We start from the raw sequence: 20,389 nt of genomic DNA, 5'->3' as shown, positions 1-20,389 counted from the left end.
ATCCTGAGTTACCTCCTGTATTATACTCCAGAGCTGCACTCACTATTCTGCTGATGCAGTCACTGTGTACATACATTACATTACTGATCCTGAGTTACCTCCTGTATTATACCCCAGAGCTGCACTCACTATTCTGCTGGTGCAGTCACTGTGTACATACATTACATTACTGATCCTGAGTTACCTCCTGTATTATACCCCAGAGCTGCACTCACTATTCTGCTGGTGCAGTCACTGTGTACATACATTACATTACTGATCCTGAGTTACATCCTGTATTATACCCCAGAGCTGCACTCACTATTCTGCTGGTGCAGTCACTGTGTACATACATTACTGATCCTGAGTTACCTCCTGTATTATACTCCAGAGCTGCACTCACTATTCTGCTGATGCAGTCACTGTGTACATACATTGCATTACTGATCCTGAGTTACCTCCTGTATTATACCCCAGAGCTGCGCTCACTATTCTGCTGGTGCAGTCACTGTGTACATACATTACTGATCCTGAGTTACATCCTGTATTATATTCCAGAGCTGCACTCACTATTCTGCTGGAGCAGTCACTGTGTACATACATTACTGATCCTGAGTTACACCCTGCATTATACTCCAGAGCTGCACTCACTATTCTGCTGGTGCAGTCACTGTGTACATACATTACATTACTGATCCTGAGTTACATCCTGTATTATTCCCCAGAGCTGCACTCACTATTCTGCTGGTGCAGTCACTGTGTACATATATTACATTACTGATCCTGAGTTACATCCTGTATTATACCCCAGAGCTGCACTCACTATTCTGCTGGTGCAGTCACTGTGTACATACATTACTGATCCTGAGTTACCTCCTGTATTATACCCCAGAGCTGCACTCACTATTCTGCTGGTGCAGTCACTGTGTACATACATTACATTACTGATCCTGAGTTACCTCCTGTATTATACCCCAGAGCTGCACTCACTATTCTGCTGGTGCAGTCACTGTGTACATACATTACATTACTGATCCTGAGTTACATCCTGTATTATACCCCAGAGCTGCACTCACTATTCTGCTGGTGCAGTCACTGTGTACATACATTACTGATCCTGAGTTACCTCCTGTATTATACTCCAGAGCTGCACTCACTATTCTGTTGATGCAGTCACTGTGTACATACGTTGCATTACTGATCCTGAGTTACCTCCTGTATTATACCCCAGAGCTGCACTCACTATTCTGCTGGTGCAGTCACTGTGTACATACATTACATTACTGATCCTGAGTTACCTCCTGTATTATACTCCAGAGCTGCACTCACTATTCTGCTGGTGCAGTCACTGTGTACATACATTACATTACTGATCCTGAGTTACCTCCTGTATTATACCCCAGAGCTGCGCTCACTATTCTGCTGGTGCAGTCACTGTGTACATACATTACATTACTGATCCTGAGTTACCTCCTGTATTATACTCCAGAGCTGCACTCACTATTCTGCTGATGCAGTCACTGTGTACATACATTACATTACTGATCCTGAGTTACCTCCTGTATTATACCCCAGAGCTGCACTCACTATTCTGCTGGTGCAGTCACTGTGTACATACATTACATTACTGATCCCGAGTTACATCCTGTATTATACCCCAGAGCTGCACTCACTATTCTGCTGGTGCAGTCACTGTGTACATACATTACTGATCCTGAGTTACCTCCTGTATTATACTCCAGAGCTGCACTCACTATTCTGCTGATGCAGTCACTGTGTACATACATTGCATTACTGATCCTGAGTTACCTCCTGTATTATACCCCAGAGCTGCGCTCACTATTCTGCTGGTGCAGTCACTGTGTACATACATTACTGATCCTGAGTTACATCCTGTATTATATTCCAGAGCTGCACTCACTATTCTGCTGGAGCAGTCACTGTGTACATACATTACTGATCCTGAGTTACACCCTGCATTATACTCCAGAGCTGCACTCACTATTCTGCTGGTGCAGTCACTGTGTACATACATTACATTACTGATCCTGAGTTACATCCTGTATTATTCCCCAGAGCTGCACTCACTATTCTGCTGGTGCAGTCACTGTGTACATATATTACATTACTGATCCTGAGTTACATCCTGTATTATACTCCAGAGCTGCACTCACTATTCTGCTGGTGCAGTCACTGTGTACATACATTACATTACTGATCCTGAGTTACACCCTGCATTATACTCCAGAGCTGCACTCACTATTCTGCTGGTGCAGTCACTGTGTACATACATTACATTACTGATCCTGAGTTACATCCTGTATTATACCCCAGAGCTGCACTCACTATTCTGCTGGTGCAGTCACTGTGTACATACATTACATTACTGATCCTGAGTTACATCCTGTATTATACCCCAGAGCTGCACTCACTATTCTACTGGTGCAGTCACTGTGTACATATATTACATTACTGATCCTGAGTTACCTCCTGTATTATATTCCAGAGCTGCGCTCACTATTCTGCTGGTGCAGTCAATGTGTACATACATTACATTACTGATCCTGAGTCACATCCTGTATTATACTCCAGAGCTGCGCTCACTATTCTGCTGGTGCAGTCACTGTGTACATACATTACATTACTGATCCTGTGTTACATCCTGTATTATACCCCAGAGCTGCACTCACTATTCTGCTGGTGCAGTCACTGTGTACATACATTACTGATCCTGAGTTACCTCCTGTATTATACTCCAGAGCTGCACTCACTATTCTGCTGATGCAGTCACTGTGTACATACATTACATTACTGATCCTGAGTTACCTCCTGTATTATACCCCAGAGCTGCACTCACTATTCTGCTGGTGCAGTCACTGTGTACATACATTACATTACTGATCCTGAGTTACCTCCTGTATTATACCCCAGAGCTGCACTCACTATTCTGCTGGTGCAGTCACTGTGTACATACATTACATTACTGATCCTGAGTTACATCCTGTATTATACCCCAGAGCTGCACTCACTATTCTGCTGGTGCAGTCACTGTGTACATACATTACTGATCCTGAGTTACCTCCTGTATTATACTCCAGAGCTGCACTCACTATTCTGCTGATGCAGTCACTGTGTACATACGTTGCATTACTGATCCTGAGTTACCTCCTGTATTATACCCCAGAGCTGCACTCACTATTCTGCTGGTGCAGTCACTGTGTACATACATTACATTACTGATCCTGAGTTACCTCCTGTATTATACTCCAGAGCTGCACTCACTATTCTGCTGGTGCAGTCACTGTGTACATACATTACATTACTGATCCTGAGTTACCTCCTGTATTATACCCCAGAGCTGCGCTCACTATTCTGCTGGTGCAGTCACTGTGTACATACATTACATTACTGATCCTGAGTTACCTCCTGTATTAAACTCCAGAGCTGCACTCACTATTCTGCTGATGCAGTCACTGTGTACATACATTACATTACTGATCCTGAGTTACCTCCTGTATTATACCCCAGAGCTGCACTCACTATTCTGCTGGTGCAGTCACTGTGTACATACATTACATTACTGATCCTGAGTTACCTCCTGTATTATACCCAAGAGCTGCACTCACTATTCTGCTGGTGCAGTCACTGTGTACATACATTACATTACTGATCCTGAGTTACATCCTGTATTATACCCCAGAGCTGCACTCACTATTCTGCTGGTGCAGTCACTGTGTACATACATTACTGATCCTGAGTTACCTCCTGTATTATACTCCAGAGCTGCACTCACTATTCTGCTGATGCAGTCACTGTGTACATACATTGCATTACTGATCCTGAGTTACCTCCTGTATTATACCCCAGAGCTGCACTCACTATTCTGCTGGTGCAGTCACTGTGTACATACATTACATTACTGATCCTGAGTTACCTCCTGTATTATACTCCAGAGCTGCACTCACTATTCTGCTGATGCAGTCACTGTGTACATACATTACATTACTGATCCTGAGTTACCTCCTGTATTATACCCCAGAGCTGCGCTCACTATTCTGCTGGTGCAGTCACTGTGTACATACATTACTGATCCTGAGTTACATCCTGTATTATACTCCAGAGCTGCACTCACTATTCTGCTGGTGCAGTCACTGTGTACATACATTACATTAGTGATCCCGAGTTACATCCTGTATTATACTCCAGAGCTGCACTCACTATTCTGCTGGTGCAGTCACTGTGTACATACATTACATCACTGATCCTGAGTTACATCCTGTATTATACTCCAGAGCTGCACTCACTATTCTGCTGGTGCAGTCACTGACAGTGTACATACATTACTGATCCTGAGTTACCTCCTGTATTATACCCCAGAGCTGCACTCACTATTCTGCTGGTGCAGTCACTGTGTACATACATTACATTACTGATCCTGAGTTACATCCTGTATTATACTCCAGAGCTGCACTCACTATTCTGCTGGTGCAGTCACTGTGTACATACATTACATTACTGATCCTGAGTTACATCCTGTATTATACTCCAGAGCTGCACTCACTATTCTGCTGGTGCAGTCACTGTGTACATACATTACTGATCCTGAGTTACATCATGTATTATACCCCAGAGCTGCACTCTCTATTCTGCTGGTGGGGTTGCTGTGCACAGTATTTAGCTTACCCCCACACTGCAGTGATTACTCTAGGAGGTGCAGGGTGATGGATGGACACTGTTGCATCAGGTCTCTGTGTGACGGTGTCGTGGGCTCAGGGTAGGCTCCCTAGAGCGGCCTGGCATTTCTGTGGTAACCGTGTCTAGGGGCGCAGCAAACAGTCGCAGCTCTCAGGAGAAATCAGGCAATTAACCTCTTCACTGCTGCAAACACCGCCATTGTGTAGGAGAGCGTACAACCTGTGGGGCACATACCTGATGGCTGTGTACCGCCTGACTGCCATATACTGCAGACCCCGCTGTGTGTTCACCTGCAAGCTACCGAATTCTCAGTTCCTTTCAGAAGAGCACAAGGGACTGGAGGACCTCATCCCGACCCTAGCCCAACGCCATGCGCCCCATTCACATGTGGCATAAACATCTACATATGGTGATTTTTGGTGCAATGTTTTGTCATTCCCTTTCTTTCCCAGGTGTCCTACGCCCGCCCAAGCTCAGCCTCCATACGCGATGCCAACCTGTACGTCAGCAGTCTCCCGAAAACCATGAATCAGAAAGAGATGGAACAGCTCTTCTCCCAGTACGGCAGAATTATCACTTCGCGAATCCTGGTCGACCAGGTCACAGGTATGTATTATACACGGGGGCATAGATGTATGCGGAACCATTAATAATGGGCCTCCTACCCCATGATGGCTGCTATCACGGCCTGGCCATATACAGTGCAGGCAGGTGCGGAAAAATGACCGAAAAGTAAGAATTCTTTGAAAAATAGTGTTAATAGTTTATCAATTAGCAAAATGTAAAGTGAAAAGAGAAAACTAAATCCCATCAATATTTGGTGCGACCTCCCTTTGACTTCAAAACAATATCAGTTCTTCTCGGTACACTCCCACAAAGGGATTTTTTGGGATTATAGACAGATGTATGAGCAATCAATACAAGGTTCAAAGTCATAACCTAAAACAGAAACAGCCGTGTAGGAGGCTTACCACTGGGTGAGGAACAGACAAACTCTGCTAGAAAAGTGAGGTTATGGAAGAGTCTCATGTCACACTTGGTAGTTACAGTTAGGTCCAGAAATACTCGGACAGTGAGTGACACAAGTTTTGGCATTTTAGCTGTTTACCAAAACGTATTCAAGATAGAGTTATATAACAATATTGGATTATAGTGCCAACTCTCATCTTTAATTTGAGGGTATTCACATCTTAACTGGAGTAAGGGTTTAGGAATTACAGATCTTTAATATGTAGCTGCCTCTTCTTAAAGGGACCAAAGGCAATTGGACAATTATTGTAAAAGCTCTTTAATGGCCTGCATGGACTTTTCCTTCATAAATTCAACATAAATTAAGCAGGTAAAAGGTCTGGAGCTGATTCCAGATGGGATATTTGCATTTGGAAGCTGTTGCTGTGAACCCACAACATGAGGTCAAAGGAGCTGTCAATGGAAGAGAAGCAGACCATCTTTAGGCTGAAAGAAAAAAAAAGAAATTCATCAGAGAGACAGCAGAAATGTTAGGAGTGGCCAAATCAGCAGTTTTTTATGTTGTGCAAGAAAAGTGCATCGGTGAGCTCAGGAACCCAAAAATGTCTGGACATCCACGGAAGACAACAGTGGTGTCTGATGGAAGAATCCTTTCCATGGTGAAGAAAAATCCCTTCACATCAGCCACCCAAATAAAGAACAGGAAGAAGGGGCTTTAGTATCTAAGTCTACCAAAAAGAGAAGACTCCATGAGAGCAAATACAGTGGGGTCACCACAAGGTGCAAACCATTAATAAGCCTTAAAAATAGAAAGGCCAGATTAGACTTGGCCAAAAAACAGCTAAAGAAGCCGCCCAGTGCTGGAAAAGCAAAGCCAAGATCAACCTGTACCAGAATGATGGAAAGAAGAAAGTATGGAGATGGCTCGGACCGGCACATGCTCCATAGCACAGCACACCCTCTGTAATACATGGTGTGATGGCGCAGGCATGCATGGCTTCCAATGAAGACAGAAGCAGCCGGATGAATCCTGTGTGTACAGGGTAATACTTTCTGCTCAGATTCTGCCAAATGCAGCTTGGATGTTTGGACGACGATTCACAGGACAGATGGACAATGACCCAAAACATACTGCGAAAGCAAAGAAATGGAGAATTCTACAATGGTCGAGTTATCACCAGATCTCAGCCTCATCGATCAGCATCTCACATGCTGAAGACAAAACTTAAAGGGAATCTGTCAGCAGGTTTTTGCTATGTAATCTGAGGACAGCCTGTAGTAGCAGCTGGAACACTGAATTCAACAATGTGTCACTTATTAGGCTATGTGCTGTTATTTACTTATAATGAAGGTATTATCACTAGGAGATTATCCTTCCCCTAACCACAGTACACGTAAGCAACACTGCTCCGACCTTGCCTTACCTGGGGAATCATAATGCCAGGTCAGTTTTACCATGCAGTGAACATGAAAAATCAGGAGGGAAAAAAAATGAATAAAGGTCAAAAAATATAAAGCGAATAAAGCATGATTTTATTGAGACTAAAGTTGGTAAAAGATGGTTCTAAAAGCAAAGAAAGTGCCTGCACTCATGATGAGACACATTTACAATGGACATAGCAAGAGACCACAATCTAGCAGATTAACAAGTATGCAAATTTATGCAAAAATTTAACAACCATGCAAAAGTTGCATATATGTGTATTAAGGTAACCAACCAATGATGCAATAAGGACAGACAGAAAAATAAATTTACATGTGAGTAAATAGATATATAAATACCAAAATCGGGCTATAAGCCATATGCATATGTGTTTAAAATGTAAAACGGAGGTCCAAAGAAAGCGAGAAAAAATAATAAGAGAAAATGAGGTATAGGCCTATAAAGTCAAAATCACTACTGGACCTGCTAGGTCTGCCGTATATGAGGTAGTATAATGTGGAAAAAGTTAAGGGAAACAATGGCAATAAGATGGCACACAAAAATACATATATGGACGTGCAGCTATATAAATATAGGAAGCAAGTGTAGAGAGTTGTAAAAAAGCAATAAATATGTGTGCAAGACGTGCTAAAATAGAAAAAGTAAATAGATTAGGTAAAAAAAAATTCTGGTGGAATGAACAGGGCTACTAAAATGTATAGATGCAGACACATAGTTGAGGAGACGTGAGCAGAGTGCAGGAACGCGCCCCGACGCGCGTTTCGGATCTAGTCCTTCGTCATACAGTGAACATGGTAAATAAAAAAGAAACAAAAAAAACTTTTTTCTGCAATTTCACAGCACTTGGAATTTTTTCCCCCTTTTTCCAGTACACTATATGGTAAAATCAATGGTGTCATTCAAAAGTACAACTCATCCCGCAAAAAAAAGCCCTTACACTGTCATATTGGTGGAAAAATAAAAAGTTATGGCTCTGGGAAGAAGGGGAAGAAAAAAAAGAGAATGAAAAAAATGGAAAATCGCAAGGTCACGAAGAAACAAGCAACAACTGAAGTCAGCTGCAGTAAAGACCAGCAAAGCCCTGAAATGATGAATCAAACTGTGAAATATTTGATTGTAACAGAAGACAGTTTGGACCCAAAATGCTGTCGAGCAGAACAATAATGAGGGTCTACAGAAACAGTGACGCTTGGTAGAGGCTCCATGCAAGGTGTCCTCAATGTTAAGAAACCCAGATAGCTATCCATCATTCAGTACGTCATCCAGTCTGTCTGGGATTATATGAAGAGACAGAAGGATTTGCACAAGCCTCATACACAGAAGATATGGGGTCAGTTCTCCAAGATGTTTGGAATGTTTGCCGAGCGTCTTCCATAACTGTGTGCAAGGGCAGATAAAACAATTGATGCCATTATGAAGGCAAAAAGCTGTTACCCTATATATTGAGGTTATTTATATTTTTCTTTTTTTAATTTACTTTGCATTTCGTTAATTTATAAAAAAAAATAAACTGTTAACCCTTCCAGTTTTGAAAGCATTCTTACTTTCTAGCATTTTTTTCCCCACACCTATTAAAAACTTTTGCACCATAATGTATGCAACCTTTCCGTTGTATCAATGGGAGGGACTGAAAACAAGTCTGTGTCACCTAGAGAGATAGGCTATTGTACAGCAAATTGAATTTGCGGTGACCAAAAGTAGCTTAGCTAGAATAAGGAATGTAAATATTGGTCACCTAGAGAGAAACTCGGGAAATCTTCAGATAAGTTCACATAGAATTTACAGCTGGATCACTAGCCGCGAGATTATTTTCCAAAAGCCATAGAAAATGTAGACTGTTCATAAAATATAAGCAGATAATTACGTCCTGTAAGATGATGTTTCGTTACACATAATTTTGCATTTCTCTCCTTGCAGGCGTCTCTAGAGGAGTAGGTTTCATCCGATTCGATAAGAGGATAGAAGCTGAAGAGGCCATCAAAGGGTTGAATGGGCAAAAACCTCTTGGTGCCAGCGAACCAATCACCGTGAAATTTGCCAACAACCCTAGTCAGAAAACAGGCCAAGCTCTGCTTACCCACCTTTACCAGACCACAGCCCGGAGGTACACAGGACCTCTTCACCACCAGACACAGAGATTCAGGTGAGAGACCCACCACCCAAAATCCAGTCCTTTGCAAAATATCAAACCTTTCATCTCCCTTCTTGATCTTTCCCCACTTCATGCTACAGTTCCATCTCTCATACCATACATCTGTCACTAACAGTGTCTAATCGAAGCTCTCCATAATTAATCTTTCTGATTCTCAATGCCAACTCATCATCAATTCTATGGCATTTTTATTTGGCACCTAAAACTGATGACTATGCATTGCTCAAGCCCTTTGCAAGTGTTTTGTTGAAGTATAGGTGCTATACACCTGCATAAACTATAAAATAGGAAGAAGTGGTGGTCCTCTCTTTTTGGGGTTCTCCTCGCCACCCTACGGTCTTCCAATACCCATTATTATCTGTCCACCACCTAGCTTTTTCTCAACGTCTCCTTGATTCCCAACTTTTGCCATCCGTCGATATTACTGTATTTATGTCACCACCTTCAAAGATCTCCATGTCTTGCTTATATGATATCCAAACGTGGTCTTCAACATATCCTATGACACAATTATCTTTCTTGAAACCTACTACAATAAAACATGACACGTCTTGATCCTAGATTATTCGAAATGCCCTCAAGTCTTTCCAAGTGGTTTCAACATCGTTCTCCATTCAAAAAGACCTTCTATATTACTGTATTTATGTCACCACCTTTGAAGATATCCATGTCTCGCTTATATGATATCCAAACGTGGTCTTCAACATGTCCCAAGACACATTATCTTTCTTGAAACCTACTACAATAAAACATGACACGTCTTGCTCCTAGATTATTCGAAATGCCCTCAAGTCTTTCCAAGTGGTTTCAACATCGTTCTCCATCCAAAAAGACCTTCTATATTACTGTATTTATGTCACCACCTTTGAAGATATCCATGTCTCGCTTATATGATATCCAAACGTGGTCTTCAACATCTCCCATGACACATTATCTTTCTTGAAACCTACTACAATAAAACATGACACGTCTTGATCTCAAATCTTTCCAAGTGGTTTCAACATTGTTTTCCATCCAAAGTGACCTATGCATCTCTATAGCAAGCATCGGTTTAGGTGTACAAACAGTTGCCATTACAGAGTACAATCTTAAGGCCCTCACGATTTATAAAAATGGGCCAATGAACGGTCGATCGTTTGTTGGTTGAACAAAAGTCAATGACCCAAAAAACCTCACAGATTGCATCAGTTAATGGATTTTTTTTTCATCTGATGATTCACATAATGTTGATCCAACAGGCCCTATCAGTGTCTTGCATGATGATGTTAATTGGTCGGTGGAAATAAACAATTGCTCATTATAGTCAAAATTGACCATTTTGTTCAACTTTAATCTAATGTGTATGGTCTCCCTTAGAGCTCCCTGATTCTTCAGAGACTGATATTAGTGTTAGTGTTAGTTGACAAGACTATGATCAGGTGTCTCGATTTGTTCTAGTTTCCACAGAGGAAACAAACCCAGTCTAGTTGCATTTCCGACAAGCCACAATGGGTGGATAACTTTTATAAGTGGATCCTGAGGCTAATTTCACCATGGTGTCTTAGTTTCTCCATCACATAGAAGGTCAAGGCTTCCTAAGTCTTTTTTTGCTCATTCTGTACCAAGCCTCCACTCTTACCCCCCCACTCATCTAGTCATCTCTGATCAGCTAATTCTACTTTTTAAATCACATTTTCCATCTTCTAAGACATCCGGGCATATTAAAAAAAAAAAACCTTGTGTGGATATCAAAAAGTTTAAGCTCCATTGTCCAAGACAGGGACAACTTCATTTCTCCAAGATTCCCTAAATTCTTTACACATTTACAATGTTTTGATTGATTACCAAGCTTTGGAGTTTAGATGTTTCCAGGTGGTATTGTGATATTGTTGTGTTCTCGGGAAGACTATCATCCTACACAATAGTAAAAGTTGTCAAACCCAGGGCCAATTGATCAATGCAAGAAAAGTCTTGTGAACATTGTCTTGTCATGGTTGAATGCTGGTTGTATGGAACTTGAGATTAATTACTAAGTCCTGGGCAAGTCTGTTGAGTTATGACCAACACAAACTGGTTACCCAACTGTAGAAGTTACCTGGTGGCACAAAAAGTGGAAATCTCTACTGTAGGGTATGGTTGTGAAGCATTGCGTGGCTATGGATGCTACCCACTATTGGGTAACGTTGTATAGCTCCAAACTTTCATGACTATACTTCAACAGAAAAGGCTGTGTGACCATATGTGTGAAAGTAGTAGACCAGTGTCATGTATGTGATGATATGTAGGAATACATGCATTGATGTATGGAATACAGTTGTGGTCAGTTCCTGGCTCTTTGTTGTTTTTTTTTCTTTGTTTCCTTTTTTTTCCCCACTACTTTTTTCCTTTCTTTTTTGTTCTTCGTGTTCCTGCGGAGCGGCATTATGGCCCCCATCCCTCTATTCCTTGCGCGATGACTAACGTACCACTCCCTCTCCTGTCCCTTCTCTCGCAGGCTGGACTCTTTAATAAACATGGCGTATGGAGTCAAGAGGTAAATAAGAGACCCAGACCCATCCCTTTGGTCACTTTGCACTCTTTTCTTAGTCTGTACCCACTGCGGCTTAATGAACGGGCTGAGATACCCTTCTGAAAAGGGCGATACGTTCACAAGAGATGTAGATTAGAAGGGTATTTGGTCTCGATAGTAACACCAGAGGTCATAACGATTGGGTAAATATAGTTTTTTGGCTCTGGGCCGCTAAGGATAAAAAGTTGTGACCCCATAGGTACCTTGATGGGAGCTTTTAAAGTTCTTCATAAAATTCCATAATAATCCTCGTAGTCGTGGAACATCATTCGGCCTTTTTGCTCCCTTACATGGGAAGACGTAATATTTTCTACTTACCTATTCCAGTATGAGTGTGCACAGGGCTAGTCTTCTTTATAGACACCTAAAATAGGAAATGGGCAAAAACCTAATTCAGCCATTCCTACTAACAAAGGACTGGACAACACCAGAAGCGGGCCCTCTGTTTTATGGATAGTCCCTACATACTAACACGAGATGGTATCTCTCGCCCGTACAATAACCGGCAGTTCCCCGTCCCCTCTCCTACTTAGATTCATGGCTGAATATAAATTATTTGCTACTTTTTGGCTGCTCTGAGATTTTTTATTTTTGGTATTTTTGATTTTTTTTTTTACAGTTTTAGTGTTACCTGTTTGTTCTTTGTTTTTTTTTTTGTTATTTTATTAGTATTATTATTATTATTTTAATTTTTAGAGACTTTTTTTACCATATTGTTCTGACTGTGTTGTGTCGTGTGTATCGTCTAAAGCGAAAAGCAGATATAATAACATGGTGTTAGCGCTGTTATTGTGCCATTAGCCATAACAACGAATCAGATACTAGCGTTACTAGACAGTCATTTTAGCAGGGGGCACTGGGTTGACAGATCCCAGTTGAGCTGAAAGACACTTGGGTGGGGTGGGTTTATTTCTGCCAATAACCCTTTATGACCTCTGTGGAACTATGATACCATCAAATACACATTGCTTGAAGGTAGGCATGACCAACAATAGTACTTACTGATAAGATCACCTGATCCCCATCTCAGCAGAGCTCTTATTTGATTGGTTATTATGTGCAACAGAATTTTGCTTCTATATCCACCATGTTATTATAGAGGACCTGCTACTTGCTTGAAAAATTGATTTAAACACCTTCTTAAAATCCCTGAGCTCCCCTGATTCTGCCGCCCTTTTCAGTTTTGCGGTGCGTTGCTCCATTGCAGAGATAATCAAATTTATTTCTTCTGGAGCCAAATATGTGAAATCACTTTTTGTAGTGCAACTTGGCATTTCTTAAGAGCCTTTTCTGGGAGTGTGCACCTTCATGCCTCCCTCCCAGATGTTGCCAATCTCAGCTTAGCAGTGATTGGTAGTGTCTGGGAGAAAGAAGTTAAAGTGCACATCCCTCCCAGAGAAAACTATGAAGAAGTGTCCATTTGCACTACAAGCAGAGATTTCACATACTGTGCTACAGAAAAAACAAAGTTGAATATCTCTGGAAAGGAGCGACCCTGCGCAAAATGGAAATGAGAATTAGAATCAGGGGAGCTCAGAGATTTTTACAGGGTTTTTAACACCATTGTTTTTAAGTAAGTGATAGGTCTACTTTAAGCTTTCAGACGTTTTGTTATGTTTTGCACATAGCGATAACTGTAGTAGTACTGCCCGGTATCTAATTACATGTTAGATACTTACTGCTGTGGAGTGTATCTAACTTTTGGCTGTAGACTCTCCATGTTCCTAATCCGGTTTTCTATCATCCTTGGATAATGACATGAGTTTGTGATTTTCGATCGCTCAGGTTTGGCTTATTAATTCCAATGGAGGCAAAGCTTCCAGAGGGGCCATAAAAAAGTTAAAAAAAAATATGCACGTGAGCTATTCCAAAAATTAGAATTGTCAAGGAAGTGGGCCAGCCCCGTAATAGTCAGTCACAGTGCTCCATAACAGTGCCAGTCAGTCATAGTAATCATATAGCAATGTGGGTGTCACACTGGTGGGCGTGAGCCAGGGGGTTGTGGCCCCACTGTGCCACAAACCAGACTACCCTGGAAGGGGCGTGACTAAGACAGCTGCCTTGGTTTTCAATGGAGCCGCTGATGGTGAGGTCAGGCTTGTGCAGCAGGCAGCTGCCAGGTGCCACTCAAGGGTGGTTGTGGCTGCTGATCCCACTTGGGGAGACGGTGGCACGGCTGAGACACTGGCAGGCGGGCACGGCTGAGACACTGGCAGGTGGGCACGGCTGAGACACTGGCAGGTGGGCACGGCTGAGACACAGGGCAAGTCGGCACGGCTGAGACACAGGGCAAGTCGGCACGGCTGAGACACAGGGCGGGCAGGCCCGGCTGAGACACAGGGCCGGCAGGCATGGCTGAGACACAGAGCCGGCAGGCACGGGTGAGACACAGGGCCAGCAGGCACGGCTGAGACACAGGGCCGGCAGGCACGGCTGAGACACAGGGCAGGCAGGCACGGCTGAGACACAAGGCAAGCAGGTGTGGTGTAGGAAAGAACAGGTAGATACCTGTTCACACAGCAGGTGCTAGTACTGGTACAGACAGGAAAGAGTGGAGTATGACGGAACAGGTTTGGACCTGTTCACACAGGAGGAGCAGGTATGGGTACTGACAGGACAGAGTGGAGTATGACGCACAGGAGGAGAAGCGCAAGGCTGTGGAGAAGAGTAGCAGAGCAGCAAGAGGTTCTGCAACAGCAGAACCAGAACCAAGCAGAACTGCAAGAGTACGGAGCAAAGGCAGAGCCTAAAGAGTACAGAGCAGGCAGAGTTGCAAGAGAGCGGAGCACAAGCAGAGCCGCAAGACTGCATAGAAGAGTAGCTGAGCAGCAAGAGGTTCTGCAGCAGCAGAACCACAAGAGTACGGAGCAAAGGCAGAGCCTAAAGAGTACAGAGGAAGCAGAGTTGCAAGAGAGCGGAGCACAAACAGAGCCACAAGCAGACAGGGAGGACACAAGGAAAGAAGCCAAAGATAAGGAGACAGACAGACAAAGGTAGGACAGAGTTCAGACAGGGCAACAGGACGAGACAGGGCCAAGGACACAGGGACCAGAGTATATACTGGTACAAAGCAAGGCTAGAACAAAGACACAGAGACCAGGATATCCTGCCTCCTGGAGGGCAGACAGAGAAGTGAAAAGCAAGGAGTAAAGCCTCCAGAGTGTGGAGGAACACAGAGCAAGACCTGGCAGCTCAGTAGCAAGACACTAACTGAGTTAACACATTGCACAGGCCAGATCCACTGGGTGGAGCTGCCCTAAATACTAGAGGGCTCTTGGTAATTGGTCAGGGACACATTAGACAGGTGCACCCTGACTCCATAAAAACCAGAGAGTTCTGGTGCCGCCCCCCTATGCACACAGCCAGGAAACATACACAGAGCAGATAGGAGACAAGCGGCACAGAGCATGGAGCTGGCAGCAGACAAAAATCACAGCATGGCCTGGAGCAGTGAGTAAGTTGATATGTGGGGAATGGGAGGCCATGCAGCAATGCCAGCAGGGTTGTTACAGTGGGCGACGGTATTCCCGTAACAGAGCTAGCCACAATAGTACCAGCAACAGCTCCCCAGAACAGAGCCACCCATAGTGCACCCATAAGAGCAAGCCACAGTCCGCTCATAATCTGCTCGTAACAGTGCCAGCCATAATAACAGAGCCAAATTCCCTCATAACTATGCTAGCCATAGTCCGCTCATTATATTGCCACGTTTAGCACCACTATAACAGAAACATACACAGTGCCCTAATGACTGGGCCAGCCACGGTGATCCCATAGGAGCCAGCCACAGGGCTCTCATAACTGTGCCAGGAATAGTACCACCACAACAGAGCCAAAGTACCCTAATGACTGGGCAAGCCAGATTGCTTCATAGCAGTGCCAGCCTCCATACTTCCACAAGAGTAATAGCTACGGTACCCTAGAACAGAGACAGCCACAGTCCTGTCATCAAAGTGCCAACTATAGCATCACCATAAGAGAGCTTATCATAGTGTTCTAATAACTGTGCCAGCCACAGTGCCCTGACAACAGTGCCAGCCACAAAATAGAGAAAGTCACGCGAAAGTCACAGTGCCCAAAAGACTGGAACAGTCACAGTGCTCCACAACTGTGCCAGCTACAGTGCCAGTCATAGTGCCGTAACAACAGAGCCAGTCATAGTGCCGCAACAACAGCGTCATAGTGCCGTGATAACAGCGCCAGTCATAGTGCTGTGATAACAGAGCCAGTCATAGTGCCGTGATAACAGAGCCAGTCGTAGTGCCGTGATAACAGCGCCAGTCATAGTGCCGTGATAACAGAGCCAGTCGTAGTGCCGTGATAACAGTGCCAGTCATAGTGCTGTGATAACAGTGCCAGTCATAGTGCTGTGATAACAGAGCCAGTCATAGTGCTGTGATAACAGTGCCAGTCGTAGTGCCGTGATAACAGCGCCAGTCATAGTGCTGTGATAACAGAGCCAGTCATAGTGCCGTGATAACAGAGCCAGTCGTAGTGCCGTGATAACAGTGCCAGTCATAGTGCTGTGATAACAGTGCCAGTCATAGTGCTGTGATAACAGAGCCAGTCATAGTGCCGTGATAACAGCGCCAGTCATAGTGCCGTGATAACAGTGCCAGTCATAGTGCCGTGATAACAGAGCCAGTCATAGTGCCGTGATAACAGAGCCAGTCATAGTGCCGTGATAACAGAGCCAGTCATAGTGCCGTGATAACAGTGCCAGTCATAGTGCCGTGATAACAGAGCCAGTCATAGTGCCGTGATAACAGAGCCAGTCATAGTGCCGTGATAACAGTGCCAGTCATAGTGCTGTGATAACAGTGCCAGTCATAGTGCTGTGATAACAGAGCCAGTCATAGTGCCGTGATAACAGAGCCAGTCATAGTGCCGTGATAACAGAGCCAGTCATAGTGCCGTGATAACAGTGCCAGTCATAGTGCCGTGATAACAGTGCCAGTCATAGTGCCGTGATAACAGTGCCAGTCATAGTGCCGTGATAACAGTGCCAGTCATAGTGCCGTGATAACAGAGCCAGTCATAGTGCCGTGATAACAGAGCCAGTCATAGTGCCGTGATAACAGTGCCAGTCATAGTGCCGTGATAACAGAGCCAGTCATAGTGCCGTGATAACAGTGCCAGTCATAGTGCCGTGATAACAGTGCCAGTCATAGTGCCGTGATAACAGTGCCAGTCATAGTGCCGTGATAACAGAGCCAGACATAGTGCTGTGATAACAGTGCCAGTCATAGTGCCGTGATAACAGTGCCAGTCATAGTGCCGTGATAACAGTGCCAGTCATAGTGCCGTGATAACAGAGCCAGTCATAGTGCTGTGATAACAGTGCCAGTCATAGTGCCGTGATAACAGTGCCAGTCATAGTGCCGTGATAACAGAGCCAGACATAGTGCCGTGATAGCAGTGCCAGTCATAGTGCCGTGATAACAGAGTCAGTCGTAGTGCCGTGATAACAGTGCCAGTCGTAGTGCCATGATAACAGTGCCAGTCATAGTGCCGTGATAACAGTGCCAGTCATAGTGATGTGATAACAGTGCCAGTCATAATGCCGTGATAATGTGGTACTAGCAGGTACGCAGGATGCAGTGACGAGTCACGAGTCGGCTTGGTTTTTATAATAACGTTTATAGGCCTAAAGGAGACTTTCCTCAGTCTCAGCCTGTTCAACCAAAGGGGGTAATAAGGGTTGCCCTCGCAGGGGCTCAATACAGTTCACACAAATAGAGGAGAACACGACTACGTCCGGCGAGAGCCGGTCACTATAGGGCCGCGGTATGGCCGACTACGGGTCCTTAACTATATAGTCAACTTAGCCGTCCTGACGTCCCTCGGCATTCTGGCAGGCGGTTCTTCGGCGGCGTAGCCGCTGGGCCCAGCTGAAGAGTTGGAGTAGTCTTCGAGCGGTCCGCCGCTCCTGTGGCGCTGGGGTGCCTCCGGCCCCGGAGGAGTCCTTGGATGGGTAGGCCGCAGCCCCTGGACGGGGGCAAGCGGCAGCGATGCGGGGTAGCGGGTGACAGGCCACCTGTGCAGCCAGCCGCCGCGACGGGGACTCCAGGCCACCGGCGAGAGCAGGGCGGCTGCAGTTGGTGGGGAACAGGCAGCAGCCGCGGGCCGGAGCGGGACGACAACAGCCGCGGGCGACCGCAGGTAGGCCGCAGCCGCGGGCTGCGGCGAGGCGGTAGCGGCCGCGGTCTGTTGTGAGGCGGCAGCGGCTGCGGGCCGGAGCGGGGCAGCAAGTCTCGGACGGTCATCTTGGCGCCGTCCTTCTGAAGTCCTCAGTGAACGTCTTCCCTGACACTGGTAAGTCGCTCTAGCTTCCAGTCGCTCCCACGGTCTCTTGCTGCCTCTGTCCTTGTCTGCTGACTCATCGTAACTGGCGGTCCGCGCCCCTTTTATACTGGCCCCTCCCCTAGCTCTGCTGTTCATCTCAATCGTCCGTCCCCGAACTCTGTCCCCCGGGAATAGTTTCCCCCAGATCCTAGATGACGGTTCCCTTGGTTCCAGCCCGAACACTCGACGGGTGCCGTTCATCCCATAATTTCCCGCACTGTATGCTCGCCAGTCCTCCCACAATAACAGAGCCGTGATAACAGTGCCAGTCATAGTGCCGTGATAACAGAGCCAGTCATAGTGCCGTGATAACAGTGCCAGTCGTAGTGCCGTGATAACAGTGCCAGTCGTAGTGCCGTGATAACAGAGCCAGTCGTAGTACCGTGATAACAGTGCCAGTGATAGTGCCGTGATAACAGAGCCAGTCATAGTGCCGTGATAACAGAGCCAGTCATAGTGCCGTGATAACAGAGCCAGTCATAGTGCCGTGATAACAGAGCCAGTCATAGTGCCGTGATAACAGAGCCAGTCATAGTGCCGTGATAACACTGCCAGTCATAGTGCCGCGATAACAGAGCCAGTCATAGTGCCGCGATAACAGAGCCAGTCATAGTGCCGTGATAACACTGCCAGTCATAGTGCCGTGATAACAGTGCCAGTCATAGTGCCGTGATAACAGAGCCAGTCGTAGTGCCGTGATAACAGTGCCAGTCATAGTGCCGTGATAACAGTGCCAGTCATAGTGCCGTGATAACAGTGCCAGTCATAGTGCCGTGATAACAGTGCCAGTCATAGTGCCGTGATAACAGAGCCAGTCATAGTGCCGTGATAACACTGCCAGTCATAGTGCCGTGATAACAGTGCCAGTCATAGTGCTGTGATAACAGAGCCAGTCGTAGTGCCGTGATAACACTGCCAGTCATAGTGCCGTGATAACAGTGCCAGTCATAGTGCCGTGATAACAGAGCCAGTCATAGTGCCGTGATAACAGTGCCAGTCATAGTGCCGTGATAACAGTGCCAGTCATAGTGCCGTGATAACAGTGCCAGTCATAGTGCCGTGATAACAGTGCCAGTCATAGTGCCGTGATAACAGTGCCAGTCATAGTGCTGTGATAACAGAGCCAGTCGTAGTGCCGTGATAACAGTGCCAGTCGTAGTGCCGTGATAACAGTGCCAGTCATAGTGCCGTGATAACAGTGCCAGTCATAGTGCCGTGATAACAGAGCCAGTCATAGTGCCGTGATAACAGTGCCAGTCATAGTGCCGTGATAACAGTGCCAGTCATAGTGCCGTGATAACAGTGCCAGTCATAGTGCCGTGATAACAGTGCCAGTCATAGTGCCGTGATAACAGAGCCAGTCATAGTGCTGTGATAACAGAGCCAGTCGTAGTGCCGTGATAACAGTGCCAGTCATAGTGCCGTGATAACAGAGCCAGTCATAGTGTCGTGATAACACTGCCAGTCATAGTGCCGTGATAACAGAGCCAGTCATAGTGCCGTGATAACAGTGCCAGTCATAGTGCCGTGATAACTCTGCCAGTCATAGTGCCGTGATAACAGTGCCAGTCATAGTGCCGTGATAACAGAGCCAGTCATAGTGCCGTGATAACAGTGCCAGTCATAGTGCCGTGATAACAGTGCCAGTCATAGTGCCGTGATAACAGTGCCAGTCATAGTGCCGTTATAACAGTGCCAGTCATAGTGCCGTGATAACAGAGCCAGTCATAGTGCCGTGATAACACTGCCAGTCATAGTGCCGTGATAACAGTGCCAGTCATAGTGCCGTGATAACAGTGCCAGTCATAGTGCCGTGATAACAGTGCCAGTCATAGTGCCGTGATAACAGTGCCAGTCATAGTTCCGTGATAACAGTGCCAGTCATAGTGCCGTGATAACAGTGCCAGTCATAGTTCCGTGATAACAGTGCCAGTCATAGTGCCGTGATAACAGTGCCAGTCATAGTGCCGTGATAACAGAGCCAGTCATAGTGTCGTGATAACAGAGCCAGTCATAGTGCCGTGATAACAGAGCCAGTCATAGTGCCGTGATAACAGAGCCAGTCATAGTGCCGTGATAACACTGCCAGTCATAGTGCCGTGATAACAGTGCCAGTCATAGTGCCGTTATAACAGTGCCAGTCATAGTGCCGTGATAACAGTGCCAGTCATAGTGCCGTTATAACAGTGCCAGTCATAGTGCCGTGATAACAGTGCCAGTCATAGTGCCGTGATAACAGAGCCAGTCATAGTGCCGT

General features: G+C 45.4%; 1 protein-coding gene across 5 annotated transcripts in view; it reads left to right on the top strand.

The window, feature by feature from the left end:
• Nucleotides 1–20,389, top strand: part of ELAVL3 (ELAV like RNA binding protein 3) — a 153,760-nt gene that overhangs the window by 107,259 nt on the left and 26,112 nt on the right. For 3 of the 5 annotated variants that reach the window (XM_073587450.1, XM_073587451.1, XM_073587449.1), the window contains exons 4-6: nucleotides 5,127–5,280; nucleotides 9,005–9,230; nucleotides 11,713–11,751. In XM_073587450.1, the coding sequence (XP_073443551.1) occupies nucleotides 5,127–5,280; nucleotides 9,005–9,230; nucleotides 11,713–11,751 (419 nt within the window). The remainder of the gene's footprint in view (nucleotides 1–5,126; nucleotides 5,281–9,004; nucleotides 9,231–11,712; nucleotides 11,752–20,389) is intronic. The other 2 variants (XM_073587454.1, XM_073587453.1) reach the window with 1 other exon arrangement.

The sequence above is a fragment of the Dendrobates tinctorius genome, unplaced genomic scaffold (assembly GCF_039654945.1).
Source record: "Dendrobates tinctorius isolate UK_male_01 unplaced genomic scaffold, ASM3965494v1 ptg000099l, whole genome shotgun sequence".
Taxonomy (NCBI): Eukaryota; Metazoa; Chordata; class Amphibia; order Anura; family Dendrobatidae; genus Dendrobates; species Dendrobates tinctorius.
This window is presented reverse-complemented; position numbering and strand designations above follow the sequence as displayed.